Consider the following 17,485-nt stretch of genomic DNA (forward strand, 5'->3'; position numbering starts at 1 on the left):
CCCCGTGGCAATTAGCTGGTTGTTTTTGGTCCTGAATGTACTTTCTCTAAGTGAAGGAGCGGAGGATAACAGATAGGAAAGCCTCGTGGCTTCCATCTTAAACTCCTTTTGCTGCAGTGGTGAGTGGGTATGATCTGATAGCCTCTAAACGTTTTAGGAAATTACTTTGGACTGGCTCTTTTTAGACTGCGGTTATGAAAGATAAGAGCAATTTTGAAAAAAAGGAGGCAAGTGTTCAGATGTGTATAGTAGTCCTGGGCACAAAAAACACCCCCACCTGGTATGGATACCAGTCTGCAGTGGTTTGGTGAGAGAAAAGGCATCCATTTGGTGTATGTGTGTTATGTGCCATCAAGTTACTTCCAACATATGGCAACCCTATGAACTGGCGACCTCAGAATGTGCGATCATTAACCACCTTGCTCAGGTCTTGCAAACGGCAGGCTATGGCTTCCTTTATTGAGTCAATCCATCTTAATTTTGTATAAGATCAGGTATATTTCTATACCTGGTGGTAACGGATTTAAAAGTTAACTAGCTTGCATCTCAGTCACAAATCTGTGTTTAAGTCTTGGGGGAAAATAAAACCCTTCCCTTGGATTTCATTATCCTTTTCTCTCAAGTTTTTAGTCCTACTGATGATTAGGGGAAGTTGACTTCTTTCCAGCCCTACTACACAATAGATGGTAAACTGAGGCGCAAGATCCAGGTCCAATAGACCAAGTATATTTCTAAGGTATGAGCTTTGGAGAATAAAAGCTCCCCAGCTGATGAAGGGAGCTGGAAGCTCATACCTTGGAAATCTAGTCTTTAAGGTGCTATTGGACCCATATCTTGCACTTCTGCTGTAGACCAACAGAGCTGCCCACCTGAAAAAGGCCAGTATAAGCAAGAGATGAAATAAGGCCCTGTTAGTAAAACAGTAGAGTCCAGTAGCACCTTTAAGACTAACCAACTTTATTGTAGCATAAGCTTTTGAGAACCACAGCTCTTTGTCAGATGCATGCATCCAATGAAGATAGCTGTAGTTCTCGAAAGCTTATGCTGCAATAAAGTTGGTTAGTCTTAAAGGTGCTACTGGACTCAGCAGCTACAGACTAACACGGCTAACTCCTCTGCATCTATGATATTAGTAAAGGTTTCTCATAATGAAAATAGCTAAGTTGATCAGAGGTTGGGTCAGCAGCATTAATGTCTCAAAATCGCCCTTTAACAAAGTCAACCAAAGAGAGAGGTGCTGATGCATTTTATTTTTTTAAAAAAAACTTTTCGAAGTTGAGCTTCTTGTCCCACTTGTTGAATGTGCACGATATACGTCGAGCTTGAGTGTGTGTTTTGAACAGGAGAGCGATTCCAGCAGCCCTTTTTGGGGCGTGTGGGAGAACGACTCCTCCGCTCGACCCCGCCGTCTCTGCTGCGGGGCTGCACACTTAACCAGGGCTCGACCCCCTTCGGGCTCCGTGGGGCTTCCTTCCGAGGAAGCGCCCAGAGCGTGCCCACCCCCCTGAAGTGCCAGCCTTGCAGAAGCCGCCGCTCCTGGCTCCTCTCGGCTCCGGCCTGGGGCTCGGAAAGAGGGTCCGGCGCAGCAGCCTTGCCAGGTCCCTTCTGGGAAGGCTTTGCAAGGTCTGGCCTTGAGCGCCCCCTCCCCGTCCCCTCCTCCCCGGGGCGGGTGTTGCGCGTCGTCCTGGCCGGAGCAGGAGAGGGTGGAGAGAGAGGCAGGCTGGTGCTGCTGCCGCCGCCTTCCGCCCACCCCCAGCGGGGCTCGCCTGCCCGCCCGCCCGCCGGTTTCGCTGCGCCGAGGGGAGAGAGGCGAGGCGGAGGCAGGCTCTCGCTCCGCCCAGCCCCGCTGGGCTCCTGCTTTTCCTGGGGGCTGCCGAGGCTTGTCCCAGCCCCGTCAGCGCGGCGTGATCCAGCCCGTCTGCCCGCCGCGGCTGTCCAAGTTCGCCGCCCGAAGAGCCGAGAGGCGCCGCGCCACCGGGCCGAGCGGAGCGCGCCACCCCCGGCCGGCTGGGAGCGCGGCGGAGCCCCGCTCGGGGGGCGGCTGGGGGGCCGAGAGTCGGGCCGAGGCCCCGCCGGTGCTGCGCCCGTCCGCCGCCGCCGCCTGGCCGGAGCCGCGTGGCCGGGGGCGCCCTCGCCAGCCATGCCTCCCCGCGCGCCGCCCGCCTTGCTGCTGCTCCTCTTGGCCGCCGCCGCCGCCGCCTCGGCCGAGCCCCGCACGCGAAGTTGCTCCGAAGTCAAGCGGCTCTACGTGGCCAAGGGCTTCAGCCAGACCGAGGCGCCCAGCCACGAGATCAACGGTGAGGGGCGCCTCTCAGGACGCGTTCCCGGCTAGCGGGCGGGCGGGCAGCGCGGGGGTAGCCTGCAGGCTTTGCTTTCTGCCTTTCGAGTGCCGGGGGGAGAGGGGGGCGGGATGCACGCGGGGCGGCGGCGGCGGCGGCGGCGGCGGCAACTGGTGTCTGGGGCGCGCTGGAGCCTCGTCCCGCCGCAGGACAAGCCCCCAGGGCTGGGCTTCTCTCCCGGGCTGGAAAACAGACAGACGGGGGCGGGTGTCTTCGCTTGTCTGGGGCAGGAGCTGGGACTCCAGATCGTTTGCCGCCTGCCTCGCCCCTCTGCATGACTTTCCCCTTCTTGGAGCACTTGTGCAAAGGCATGAAAGGGACAAAGTTTTCTTTCCGTCTTCTTAAGTTAGTTTAGTAACCCCCGCCCCCAAATTGGGACATAAAGTGTTAAAAAAGAGAAGCAAATGTTTTCCCCATTCAGGTTTTCATTTTTCTTTCTTGTCTTTCTTTAGTGCTTAGAAGTTCCTCCAAGTTGGTACTGGCATGGGGAGGGGGAATTCTCCACTAAACAAATTGGAATAGGTGGAGCGAAGTCAGGAGGCATTTTTTGCATGGCATTTCTGACCCCCCCCCCATCTCTGGTTCTCTTGTTTCTTTATTCCCCCTCCCCCCCATCCTTTAAATTCAGCATATGTTACAATAGACTTGAAGGAAATCTTATTCCCCCTGCATGAGAAGCGCTGAGATTTGCAAGTGAGCCCAGCTCCTAGATTGCAGGCAAGGGAGAGATCTCCCCCCCTCCTTTTTGAGAGAAGGTGGGGGATGGGGGAAAGATTATTTTCTCTTCCCCCCCCCTCACCATCTCCCTCCCCTTTCGATCTACTAAATGAATTCAGGCAAACTGGAGGAATTTGAGGATGGAATTTGTAACAATTGATGCCTCCCCAGCCATGTGGCTTCTCCCCCTCCGGTGGGGTGGAGTCTCTAGCTGGAGAACTGAAGTGAGGATTGGTGGGAAACTGGGTAGATGCTTAAATAAGCGGGGTCAAAATTTACATTTCCTTGGGAATGGTAAGCCAGCAAGACTAGGCCCCACGATGGCTCCCCTCTCCTTCCCTTCTATGTAAGGAGAAAATGCAAGAAAATTGGGCCACTTTGAAGGAGTTTCAGGAAGCCAAGCATAAAGTAGAACCTGTCCAGTCAGTGTGGCTGTAACCTTGGTCCTTTTTCCAGCTTTTGTGTTGATGAAAACTTACTGGTTCGGAGTAGCACAAAATGCAAGCGGAGACAGTCATCCGATTCCCCCCCCCCCCGCCTCTTTTTCTTCTTTTAATGAAAGCAATTAATGTGTTCCCTGTATTTTTCCCACAGTGTGTGAGCTGCTCTAACCTTTTGCTGTTAGCCAAATTGTACATTTTGCCCCTGAGCTGGCAGTCTCTTTAGCGAAGCCTTTTTGATGGCAGTATCTCAAGGAGCCAAAGCTTCTTTGGCGGACCTTCCCTCACCCCTTCGTCCTGGGGAAAGGGGCAACTGAGCAGGAAGTGCTTGGCTTTTCACAGGTCTATGGTTGGGATCTTGTGCTTATAAACAGAGATCTTGACTACTGCCTCCATCCTCACACCCTTCAGAAAAGGATACTTAATAGCCCTCCTTCCTGGAAAAAAAAAGACACGTTGATTTTTGTCAACACATCTTACAAAACAGGATTCATACAGCAAGCCAGTTCTCCAGTGGGCAGAGTGTTAGATTGGGACTGAGGACTGCATTCGCATCTAGTATTTAGCTTTACACTTGCGGGATGGCTTTGAACAAGTCACTATCTTGTTTGTTGGTAAACTGGTAAGGGCCCACCTCACAGGGCTGTTGTGATAATGTAACAGCACTGTGTTCAGTTCTCTTATTTAGCCAAGCTGCCCATCTCACAGGGCTTTTGTGAAGATGTAACGGGAATTATGAAGTGTGTTATAGCCCAGTATTGCTAGGCTAGTGATTAATAACTTTATTATTAGTATTAATTGCTATAGTAAAAATGTGGTACCTCGGGGGACGTGAAGCAATTTGGACACTTATTTCAGAAGTCTTTACAAACAGTGTGGTGTGGTGGGTCAAGTGTTGTACCACTGCTGGGAAACTGAAGTTCAAATCCCTTCTCAGACATGGAAGTTACTGAGGAACCTTGGGCTGGTTATGCTCTCTCAGCCTAGCCTACCTCATAGGGTCGTTGTGAGGATAAATGGAGGAGAGGAGGATGGATGAAATGAAAGTGTGTTAAGTACATAAATAACCCTGTGTTGTAGGCCATCTGAACTGGAGAGAATGGCCTGTGTAAAAAAAAATCCCTTGTAAGTTTGTGACAGAGATGAGATTTCCTCACTCACACTTCAGTCCCACATTATTATGCTTTAGTAACTCTCAGTACTAATTAACAATCATAGAGAAGGTGGCTGATTTGAGATACCTACAGAAAGCGTCAGGACAACAAGTCCAGTTACAGGGACCACTTGAAAGTGCTTCCCACGTGACAGTGCGCCTCATGGGGTTGCCCGCTACAACTTGGGAAATTCCTAGAGATCTGGGGGGTGAAACCTGGAGAAAGTGGGGTTTGGGGAGGGAAAGGACCTCGGCTTGGCAGAATTCCATAGAATCTACCCCCCAAAGTAGCCAGTTGTAATTCCGGGAGATCTCCAGCCACTACCAGGAAGCTGGCAACCCTAGCACCTCACCAGAATTAATTTCATGGATTTCCCTAGCGATTATGGCCTTTTCCAGTAGTTATATTTTTACAGCACAAAATGGCAGAACACGCTACATGGACTCTTCCTGCTATGTGCTATTGCCATTTCGTCTGAAAGGGGCAAAACATGTATTTCCACCTTAAGTACACACACACCTGAAGCTGAAAATACGCATATTGCCCTTTTTAGACAAAATGGCAATGACACATATAGAGAGGGACATATGCAACATGTTCTCCTCCTAAGTGTGGTAGAATGTAAAAGCTGAAAAGAACCACCAGTTGCTGTTATCAGCCAAGTTAGAGGATAGTATTGCTGCAAACTACAATTCCGTGGATGATTTTAAATAGCCTCCTCTGATTGGCGGTTTCACATGTCAATCTTTAGTTATCCTGAGTTAAACTTTTTTTCCCCCTTGGAAGAGACACTGGAAAGATTCCCCACCTCCTCCCCCCTTTTCTTTTACAGCTTCGTCTTTGTAGGTTTGCATGCCTGAGGTTCCCTGAGTGGTTTTAGTTAGTTAGCAGAAGAAAATTGTAGCTAATGTACTCGCACTCAAACCATTTTATTCTTTTTTTGGTTTGGTTTCTTTCAACCTTCATCTCTCTCCCAAGGCTGCTGCTTTTATTTTCCCTTTTGAATGACCTACTGGACTGCATTCTCCCAAGGAACAAAGGAAGTGCCTTTTTAGCCAGAGCCTTCGAGAAGACCACCAAGGACTCGAGGCCCCGGCCTGGCGCAATTTCGCACCACTTTCAACAATAACAAAAATGCATGACTGAACGACTCAAAAATGTGGAGAGTTAGAAGCACTGGTCTGAGTCTAGGATACTGTCACAACACAGACAGCCCCTGAGTCAATACCTTTGCACTGCTAGCACAGACACTGGGGAGCCGGGGGAGGGGGGGGTCATCTTTACCATTGAAGGTATTCTCCAGGCAAGCACAGCTATCCTCTTCCCGCTTACTATAATGAAATGATCTTGGTTGCTCTTTGGTGCTGTTGTCTCATTGGTCGAGAAACATACTGGCTTCCAGGAAATTATAATTCCTGGAATTATGTTTATTCCCACTGAACAGTGGGTATAAAGGAGTCTGAAGGGATGAATCGGTGGAAAGAAGCCAGCCCCAACTTCTGTTGCCAGCTGATTTTTCCCTACCTTTCTTGGCCCGTATTCTCACCTATGCACCTGCTCTCTCGGGATTTCACTCTCTCCCTCCTGTCCTGCTCTCTCACTCATTTGCATTTCCTGGCACAGTCGCTGTGCTGGTGTTTGATTGTCTGAAAATACCTGCATTGGATCTTGATCTTTTGCTTCCAGGTCTGTTGGACACTGCATATTCTTTTAACCTCTTTCCGTAGTGTGGTGTCTGTTTAGGGCATGCAGATGGATATGACACAGTTGGTTTTTGTCTGCCTTGCCTGCATTTCACAGATGTTTTAAGGTTAATAAGGATAATATAAAAATCTTTCCCTATCGTAAGCGAAATCAGTGTTGATGAATGCTGCATCTGGTGACAAATAACTGGTTTCAGAAGTGTGTTTGATCCTGGCCCTGCCTGCTCTTGATCACTGACATTTCTGCAGAAGCAGCCAGGCCATGGACATAATTGGGCAGAGGGCAGTTTATCCATTCAGCAGGACAAAGTGGTAAAGAGTTTCCTGGACTATACCTTCAGGCTGCAGAGGGAGGCAGGCAGAATGAGGCATTGTATACTTGTGTGCTTCCACCATGGGAGGAAAAAAAAATCATCCTTCATAAAGGAAAATAGGAGAAGGGTTGAACTTACCCTTTTAATTAATATTTTAATTTAATATTTACAGGGAGTTGTTCTAGGTGAAGGAGCACTCAGAACATCATAATACTTAACCTTTATATAACACTTCTGGTGTTCAAAGCATGTTATGGATATTGCATGCTGTGTAATCTATACAACGGCCCTGTAAGGAAGGCCAATATTATGTTAACATTGCTGAAGCTAAGAGTGGCTTGCCTTGTTAATTTGTAGCCAAAGAGAAACTTGAACCAGCAACAATCTGGATGACAACTCATTCTCTTAGCCATTACAATACAGCATCTCTGAGTCTGAAGTGGGACAACCCAGTCTCTGCTTAATGGAGACCAAGAGTGATTTTTTAGTATGCTAAGTGTCTGAACCCTTGGGCACCATTAAGAACTACAGAATGAAAATGCAGAGATCAGTCCCGTGGTTCATGATCTGTTGGGAAGTTCTCCGGCACAAACTGTCGAAGTGAATGAGAGCTGCTCAGCACTCCCAATTCTGGCGCCAAACTGGAGCAAATTTAATGATGAATATGCACTTAATTGCATGAAGTAGACACTTAAATGCCAGGCTTCAATGGGATTCAAAGGCTGTTCTGGTAGCAAGTGGGAGTCCTGTGACAAGAGGAAGGAGAAGGAACAGATAGCTCTACAAATGGGAAACAGTTTCTGTCTCAATCTTTATGTCTAATTCTGCACACGGCCCTAGAGAACGGGACAAAAAGATCTGCACAATGAGGCCATGTAAAGCTAGGGGGGATGTTTCTGGAAACTGGGAGGGGGACTGTGAAGTTTACAGGCAAACCCCAAACTTAAAGAATAGTGGGAAGCTTTACAAACCAACCAAAGCAGAGAAGCAGTAGACCTGTTCACACGTTACAGTGAATCCTCTGTGTGTATGCTTGTAAGGCTAGGTTGTAGCTCATGCCAATAATAGTAACTGGGAAAGTTTATTAGGAAATATTACACCTTTTAAAAGCCATGATTTCATCGTATGCTAACTTTAAAATGGTGCCCAGTTAATGAACAATTTATGGGTCTTCCCCCTATTTCAGGGTGCATTCTCTGTTTGTGGCTGCTAAATAGCCACACAGCAATGGCAGCAGAGGTACAGAGCAAGCAGACCATTAGATCCTGCCACATGTTTTCAGGCAACTCTGTGACTAGGCACCTGGATATCTGCTGCCTTGCAGCTGTTAAAATTCTTGTTTTACAGTACTAAACTCTCTCCACATGCACGAATACAATTATGCGCAGGTATTCTGGGGCCAAAACTCAGCAAAGTTTCAGTTCATGCACACAAGTTGTGTGAGTATAGAGTTTCCTCTTTTGCTGTTGTATCTGGGGCAGGTTTGCACTTGCAGTAGAGGCAGTCTGCAGGAGTTGTTTTCTGGTGCTGAACTGACCAGGGAAGTTGCTGGTCACACAGGAGCCCCGCACACCTTTTGGAGCACTTAGTGGAAACTGAAACGTCTCTAATTCATACACTAAAAGAGATTCAGTTTTGAAAACCAGGGGGGCCACAGCAGATGTTGAAATTGAGACTTTCCTTTGAGAAAGAAAAATAGAAACTCCCCTGTCCTGTGCAGTTCTTTCTCCTGTTCTTTGCTGCTTGTTTGTGCTTTGCGGCTCCGAGAATAGGGTTTTGTTCGGCTACAGCTGGATGTTGGGTCCCGGCAATCTGCAGCGTTAAGCATGTGGTTAGCCATAACTGCTTTGCAATGGCCCGGTGTGAGTGGGAGGATCGTTTTCCTTGGCAGCCGCTTCACAGAAAGTACTGTTTTGTGTGCCAGAGTAAGCAGTTATTACATTCCATGTCATTTATAGTCAAATTATTATCTATTGTTAAAATTGCCTCAATTATCGGATGTTTCCTTCGAAATGCAATCGGTTCTCCCCCTCCTCATTCATTTTGGAAGACTGAAGTCATTATTCCATAGGCTGAAAGAAATGACGTTTTTCTTTGAAAGGTATGGAAATGTTGAGGAGTATTTTTTTTGGAATTCTCTATTAGCAACTTAAAAAAAATACCTTTACAAATTCCCTCTTCTCCCCAGATTTGAAGCCAGTCTTCCTGTGTCTGATACATTTGCTTTTGGCCCCTAGAGTTGAAGATTCTCCTTGTGCTTCCACAAGGAAGCAGCCCTTTTTGTGCCGACTGTTCCGCAGAGCCTTTATCTGCTTTGGGTGGGGAGGGGGGAGTTGACTTTGACCTTCCTCAGAGTTTGTTTTCTTTACTACTCCATTGTGTACTTTACAAGCAGCACTTGCAGTTCATATATTTCAGAGAACAGCCGGCATGGTTAATCTTGGACTTAGACTGGGAAGAGGAGGGTTCTGCCATGGCAGTTTTTGGGATTGTGGAGTCCTCCTCAGGCAAGTCATCCATGGGACCCCTTCATGTGAAGTGCACATACAGAGAACTCTCCCATGCTGCTGCTGATCTTCGTGGGTGCTGGGTGCAAAGTCCAAATGAAGTTCCGCTGTAGATGCAGCTGGGCCCTCTTCGAGTCAGAGAGTGATTCCGCATACGTTGGATAATGCACTTCCAATCCTCTTTATAGATCATTTGGAATGGATTTTTTTGTGTGCGGAACAAAAGATCCACCTCAAACGATTGATAAAGTGCATTGAAAGTGCATTATCTAACGTGTGCAGAATCAGCCTTGGTCTCCAGCCGAAGCCTGACTGCCCTGAGCTGATTGGGTGGCCTCAGGTCTGCCACATTCGCACACTTAAACTAACGTACCTCACAAGAGTTCTTGTTAGGGGAAAATGTGGCATCCCCATATATGCCACCACAGCTCCTTAAGTATTAGAACTTCTTGGCAAAAATGATCTTAGTATCTGAGAGTCTCTGGGTCTTGGCCATGTTGTACTCTCTGTCTTGAAGTAAGATAGTGGGCAGCAACACAGCAATGGAACGAAGGGGTGGAGAATGTAGACCTGACTTGATGCCAAGGCCATGCCTGCCCACCCCCCTTCTTTTGCCCACCAGCTCCCACTTCCTTTCCCCCTTGAGGCTCTGTGCCCTGCATACTGATTGTGCATGGTATACTTCAATGCAACTTTAATACGAAAGCATGCTTGCTCCAGGTAAGAAGCTGTCTGGTTGAGTTGCCAGCCAAATCCCAACTGGCTTGCAACAGTGCAGGGAAAAAGCAGTTTCTTGATGTTCAGTTGGGGCCAAAACTGAATATATACATAGTCTTAAAGTTCAAGTTTAATGGCCATCTTTAGAAAGGGAGATCTGGGAGTTTAGAGAAACTGAAGTAACCAAGGGCCTCTCCTTACAGTCCTTTTGGGGTATGTTTTTCCAGCAAGCTTTTATGTGAGAGGTATGGTTGGGATGCCAGAGAGAAGTTGCCAGCTTGTTATTTGACTGTGGTCAAATATAGCTGAAGTTATAAATGATGACAAGCTTGTCTTGTTTATCTGGATGCATCCCCAGAAGGGTGTGAAAATACATCCCTGCCATGGTAGCAGCAGCAAGGAGGGTGGGAACGGATGGAAATGGAGTCTGCACACGCTTCTTTGCCTACCCCATTCCCTCCCCCTTTTCCCCATTGCACCCCCCAAAAAGTGCAGCGTGCTGGCAATTGCTCTGGCTTTTCTGTTGCCCAGAATCTCTCCCCCTTTCCCCTCAATTTAACTTTCCCTGCTGAGTCATGCAGCATGTCTTGGCAGGGAAAGTGAAAAGCCCTTGAAAGGGCAAACATAAGGGTGCTGGTGGTGGCGCACAGTAGCATGTTGCTGTGAGCCATTTTGAACATATTGCTTAGCTCTGCCTCCCTCCCCATGGTGGCTATGGGTTCAGTATCCAGATGAATGCTCAAATTGCACCCACCTTCTGTTATTGATGGGTTTTAAAGGGAGAAGTCCCAGGAGCAGCCTGAGTTGCACTCACGGTGAGCACAGCATTGTGTGGATGCTCTCCTAAATTGCAGGGGCTTCTTTTCAGGTGGGGGAAAAACCCCATGTGGAAGCTGTCCATCTATCTGTTTAGTGCATCTTTATCTGAGCCTTCTTCCAAGGAGAACGGCCATAAGTGGTTCTCCCTTCTTATTTTATCTACAGCCTCTCCCTAAGGGGGGATGGGACCATGGCTCATTGGTAGAGCATCTGCTCAGTGTGGAGAATGTCCCAAGTTCAATCCCTGGCTCCTCTGGTTAAGAGGTCATGTGGAAGATCTCTGCTTGAGCCTCAGGCTGTCAGTTGGAGAAGACAAACTTGACCTTGATGGAACAGTGGTCTGATGGGATAAGGCAACTTCATGTATCCTCAGAATAACCTTGTGAGAGAGGTTAGGCCAAGAGTCGAAAAGAGTCCAGTAGCACCTTTAAGACTAACCAACTTAACTGTAGCATAAGCTTTCGAGAATCACAGTTCTCTTCGTCAGATGCGAGTGTGTAAGTGAGTGAAAGTGTGACTATCCCAAGGTAACTGAGCAAGCTTTGTGGCAGAGGTGGGATTTGAACCAAGGCCTCTCTGCATTCAAGAGGGATTATGTGGATTTTTCCTAAAAACTTGTCACTGTTTCTGTGAGCTCTCAACCTAACTGAGCCTGTTTTGTGAGAGCATTTCTGGATTTCAAGGTCCAAGCCATCCCCACCCTTATGTATAATAAAATGCCAGGAATGTGATTTCTTCTAAAAGCAGGAGATTCACATTTGCATTGTCGCAAGTAGTTGCCCCAAAATGTTCTCTTTTCTTACTAGAAATCTCCTCCCCTGATCAGGTAACTTTACTCTGGAAGATTAACCCTTGTGTAGACCTTTCTCCTTTAGAAAAAGAGCAAGAGACAGAGTATGCTTTGTTAAAAAGGATTAAATGTGATCACAATGAAGAAACCATTTCATTAATGGAAAATATAGCTCCTTCCACTTCCCTGAAGTTTATACATTCCGATTCTTTAAACACTTGATGAGGCCATTGCTGCTGCCTTAAAAAAGTATTGTGGTTGTTGGTGAAGGTAGTATCGGATTTGTACACTTGTTGCAAGCAGTGTACAAGCAGTTTCTCAAAAGCCAGGTTGCATGTTTGCAAATGAAGCTCACATAGCCACAATGATTGTTTGTTCTTTACAATGTATGTTCTTTTAACATAAGGTTATGTTACCTCTGAGATGGGTTCATATTAGCAGTATTGTGTGTATAAACTTTTGTTACTCGTTATCTGGAAAGATAACGAGTGACTGTTTTGAAATGTATGGAACTCTCTTGTGGGGAGGCAGAGTGCTTTTCACCTAAGGCTGCTGTATCAAGATGGAGGCTTGTGGGTTTTTTTGTGTAGAAATTAGCCTATAGGGGAGAGAATGTGGACCCTTTTTGTTGCGAAGGGAGTCTTTTCCCTATCTATTGTGGAGCATTTAGCCCTGTGAACGCCAGCCAAAAATAGTGAGACTCGGAATCAAATGAATCACTTCAGTGAGAATCAGGCTTCTGTTACATAGCAGGGCTATTGTTAGGATTTCTGAGATCATGTATGTGAAATGTTTTGGTAATTCTGCTTTGATAAATCTGGGTTACCTTGCTGCATTTTTGGAGGGCATGTAAATGATTGTGTGGTTTATTTTTTTTTGCTCCAAACTTATAGAAAACAAAAATGTTGATATCTCACTGCAGAGAAAAGACGGCAGTCTGCTTCCTGCATTCTTGGCTACAGTTGTTTATTATTAGCAGAGAGTATGTTCAGTTGTGGCGCTGTAGGTGACTAGACAATTGCTGAGTAACTTGTTTTTATCCTGCTGAGTCACCAAAGAAGGTAACTCTTCATGCTTTGTTTGTGTGCTGTGTCCCTGGCTTGAGGCAAGTGAATTTTGTGTATGTGTGTGGTTAGAAGTATATGCAACCAATTTAACACACCTGTTACTTGCCTCTGGGCAAAATCTTTGATCCTTGCAATAATGTAATCGCTTCACTTGCTCTGTTTCTCTAGAATTAACGAGTTGAGGGTTGTAGCGCACTTTGCACATTAACAGTGCCATATAAATGGCTAGAAGCAAATGGCGCTTATCAACATACCTGTTTGCTTCAAAGATCTGTTTCCTTAAGAGAAATGCTTGATTGATTTTAGTTTATTGGCATTCTGCCTGTCTATAGCTGCAGTGCCCTGCCAGAAGGGAATTTTGGAAAACAGTAATCCTGTTCTAATTTAAGTAGGCAGCAGCGCTCCCACTGATTTGTTTTTAATTTGGTAGGATTGCAAGCAGAAATATTATTACGTTTTGATTTGAAGGTGTCGTCGAGGCCTTATTCACAAATCCCCTTCACACCCACTTAACCTGTTCCCTTACATTTCGCCATAATGTCACAGAATTTCAAAGCATTTAATTGTGGAATTTGGGGACAGGAGAATTAAAATGTGGAGGGGAGGGGTTGACTGAAAGACTTGGAACAACCTAAATAGGATGATAGCAAAAAGGAAAGTAACTTCATGTTTTGTCCTGTAGGAATAATTGCTCAGTGGTGCCTCTTGCACCAAACCTGGTTCCATTTAGCATGCAGATAGAAGTTGTTGTGCCCCCCACCCCTTTCTAAAATCCCTGTAAAAATGTAATTCTTAGATCTGAAGCTCTGAAACTTGTGACAGTTAGTGTATGTGTTGCAGACAGTTTTGAGTATATAGAAGCCGATGAATTAATTATTACAAAGGAGACCTTGGGAAGTAATGGGTGTTCCCATACTTGTTGAAGCTAGATGGTTGCAGGGCATAGGGAGAGCGTAGCTTACCACACTTCTGTTTGGTAACTGTAGCACCTCTTGCCAACACCCTCGTGTTCATTGATTGAGTAAAATCCCTGGCAGCATTCAGATGTCACACACAAACCAGAACTTGTTTGGAATGGGCATGATCTCTTCTATTGTCAGGGGTTTACTTGCTGTTTCCCTTCATATAGCTCACTATTAAGTTGGAAACATCTTCAGGGGAGTGGCTTAGTGGTAGAGCATCTGCTTTACATGCAGAAGGTCCCAGGTTCAGTTCCCAGCATCTCCACTGAAAAGGATCGGGCAGTGGGATTGAAAGATGTTTTCTTGAGACACTGGAGAGGTGCTGCCAGAGTAGACATTATAGACCAGTGGTCCACCTCAGTATATGTATCTAACTCTCTTTGGTCTTGACAGTTTTATTGCCTCTGTTTAGCTGAGCGCTGCTATCTTGTATATTTTTAATCTTACATTGTACTGTTGTTGTTTTGTTGTTTTTAAATAGTTTTAAGATGTAAAGTTTTATAGGAATGTTTTTACTTGATGTAATCCACCCTGAGCCTGCCTGTGCAGGGAGGGTAGAATAAAAGTAGAATAAGTAATAAATAAATAAGAAAAGTAATAAATAAATAATAAATAAATTAACATCCAAAGCTGCTTCACAAATTTAGGTTACTTTCTTTCTTGGTAACTGGGATCCTAAAAAACGGTTAAAGTGTGACTTACAATGGTGGGAAATAAACTAACCTGAGTTTAACAGGCCCATACTTGAATTTCTCAATAAACTGGAGTTAGATTAAAAAATTCCGCAATCATTCTTGGTGTGTCAAGTAAGGGGTTGGGGACGGAACTTGCCTGTCACTAACAAACTCTCATGTGGTGCATGAATAGAGTCTGTGTAAGTCTTAAATCTTGGTGCTTTTAGATCCTCCTCTGTTAACCAGTCAAAAACAGAAGTCCAGGTTTATATAATTTATTTCAGGGCAGTCACTGGGACTGATATTGCACATCCCTGCTGTGCTTGAAAAAATGCTTTAAGGCTCCTCAGAGTCCCTTCTTTGTTCTCTTATACTACTATTACAATAGGCCATAAAGATGTGTATGTGTGATAACAACAATAATGCAACGTGAACAGGAGATTATGACAGTAATGTCTGAGGTTTTTCTCCTTGCTCACCAATACATGAAGGGACAGTACATTAAACCAATAAATGAAGAAAGGGGGTCTTGGAAATTCACTGCGTGAGGATAGGTTTGTAGAGGCTATATGATTGCTGGGGGATTTATTCAAGGCTGGGAACTTTCCTAAAATATGTTTCAGCTCATCGAGGAGGAGTGTGACGGGGGTCTGTTTTCTGTGGCCTGAAGCTTCAAGGTCTTGAATTCTTAATGTGGAACACAGAGGCAAGGAGACTGGGTCTGTGGAAATGTGTCAATTCACAAATATTGCGTGGGTCTACATTCTTTGTTATCAGCCTTCTTTCCCCCAATCTCTTCCCCTCTGAGGAGCTCAGAGCCCTTCACATCTTTCGTCATTTTATCATCTCAACAATGTTGTGAATTAAATGAGGCTGAAAGAAAGTAACTAGCCAAAGGTGTCTCCTTGAGGGTCATCATGGCTCATGAGGTATTTTAACCTAGGTCTTCCATGTCCTAGTTGAACACTAACCATTGAAACTCACTGAATCCTTATAAGCTGTGACCAGAAGGATTTACTAGAGTTGATCAGTCCATATTTCTGGAGGATGTAAATTTTTCTTCTCTCTGGGGTAAGCTCAGAGGCCAGAGAAGTAACAGAGAAGTCTGTTTTGCTTGAAACTGGCATGCCAGCATAGTACTACCTCACGTGGCGGTAATATGGGTAAAAAAGCATGTTCCAGACATAAGGGAATAAGGGATTGTAAGGACATTGCATTCCAGAACTTGGACTATTCTGTAGGGGCAAGACTAACTCCTTCTTCATCTGATGCAACAAGCTCTCAAACTGTTCTTTTATTTCTGTTTGGACTGTCTGAATTGATGGTATATGCACAAAATTGTTCTATCAAATTGTAAAGGGTCAACTTGATATCGTACAGGTCGGAGATACTTGTTTCTAAAGTGTACATTCTTTTTGTGGCATTGCTTCCAATAGGTCATAGCTGTTATGCTGCATAGAGATGTGTCTGTAGTCCTCTTGTGGGGCTTAGAGGATGCTAGTTGTAACTCTGATGGTTAACTGGGTGCCATAAAGCTCCCTGAGAAAGGAGGGTTTTGGCCAGCTGCACAGGTGACAGAAAATGTTCTTAACCCTTGAAAAATAAAGGATTTAAATTCCCAGGCTCTGTGTAATTAATATATGTACATGGCTGTGTTTAACTACCTCTGCTGAGTCACACTAAATTACTGTTTGTGGTTGTGATGGTTAGATTGCATTGTTGCATGGCTCTTAATTGGGTTAGTGATTTCGTGGTGGAAAGGGAAAGGTTTTCATCTTGTCACCTGTGGCCTCAATGACACGAGAATCGTCCTGTCATTGCTCTGGCTATTTGCGTAAACATGCACACGCACACATACAGAGGTGATACCCTACAGACTTTCTGCTCCTTCCTTGTTGTATTCTCTTGCACTGCCCGCGAATATTTTTGCTAACACATTTTTGGAGTTGCAGTGCAAAGATTGCTGAATAGTTTCAGAGTACATACTTTATTTCCATTACTGAAAGCAGGAGCCATGCCTGGTGGAGGCCAAAGACACTTCAGCAGCCCTGGGGATAATGAGATAGCTGACAGACTGGAATGCAGATTTATCAGGGGCAAAACCTGGCAAAATTCCTTATTCTTCTTTTGAAATGGGCCCTTCATACTCCTGCTTGCTGTGACTGGCACGGCTTTGTTGGTCTCAAATGCAGCATTAGATCAGGAAGGGCAATACACTGTCTAATGTATAATTATAAATGGTTGTGCTTTAGAGAGGAGCCAGTGTGAATTCCAGTACACAAACAGGGGCTTTCACTTGTTAAAGAGCAGCTGCTGGCCCTCAGTCTTTGTGGTGTGTGTATGTGAAGTGCCATCAAGTTGCAGCCAATTTATGGCAACCCCATAGGGGCAAAAGATGAACAGATGTGGTTTGCCATTGTCTGCCTCTGCACAGTGGTCCTAGACTTCCTTGGTGGGCTTCCATACAAGTACTAGTAACCAGAGCTGACCCTGGTTAGCTGCCAAGAACCAACAAGATTGGGCTAGCCAGGGCCATCCAGATCAGGGTAACATTTGTGGTACTGGATACTAAATATTTTATTTATTTAAAATGTTTATTAGCCGCCTTTGTACCTTACAAGAACTCAAGGAGGTTTACAATATAAATAAAATAACCATCATAAAATGAAGTTTTAAAAGTTTAAAAACACAGTTTAGGACTGCCAATAAACAAAAGAAAATGAAGTTAATTAAAAACAGTCCTAAATAAAAACATCTTTGGCTGCTTTCTGAAAATTGGCAGTGAGGGGGCCAGCCGTACCTCCCTGGGGACGCTGTTCCATAATCGTTGGACTGCCACCAAAAAGGCCGTCTCTCACGTACGCACCAAGTGAGCTTCTTTAGCTGATGGGACGGTCAGGTGGGCCTCTCCCTTTGATCAAAATGGGATTTCTGCATTGCTTTAAGTCAGTGGTTAGCCCATATTTTCCTTTTTTAAAAATAGCACCAAGTCCACTTCCTTGAGGGTTTGAGGTTGATGTTTTCCCTTTTCTTCCAAGAAGTGACTTGCTAGATTTCAGTTTAGTGTTTTACCAAAATGTAATATAAGTGACTAGAAACTGAGGCATGGGAAGTCTTTGCATTTGTAAACGAAGCAAGGCATGATCCTAATGGCTAGTACAGTGTCTGAACCGCAAAGCTCAGGTGGAAAACTTGTCAAGGTACTTATGCTGGGCCGGGGGAGGGATGGCACTGATTTTGCCAGGAGATGTGACTGCAAGGGCGGGCGGGTCCTTTAATCTT

General features: G+C 45.5%; 1 protein-coding gene across 1 annotated transcript in view; it reads left to right on the forward strand.

Annotated features, from left to right (window-relative positions):
* The first annotated feature begins 1,818 nt into the window (after positions 1–1,818).
* Positions 1,819–17,485, forward strand: part of GPC4 (glypican 4) — a 77,133-nt gene continuing 61,466 nt past the window's right edge. The window contains exon 1 of the mRNA XM_054996883.1: positions 1,819–2,297. Within this exon, the coding sequence (XP_054852858.1) occupies positions 2,141–2,297 (157 nt within the window). The 5' untranslated portion in view covers positions 1,819–2,140. The remainder of the gene's footprint in view (positions 2,298–17,485) is intronic.

The sequence above is a fragment of the Eublepharis macularius genome, chromosome 13 (assembly GCF_028583425.1).
Source record: "Eublepharis macularius isolate TG4126 chromosome 13, MPM_Emac_v1.0, whole genome shotgun sequence".
Taxonomy (NCBI): domain Eukaryota; kingdom Metazoa; phylum Chordata; class Lepidosauria; order Squamata; family Eublepharidae; genus Eublepharis; species Eublepharis macularius.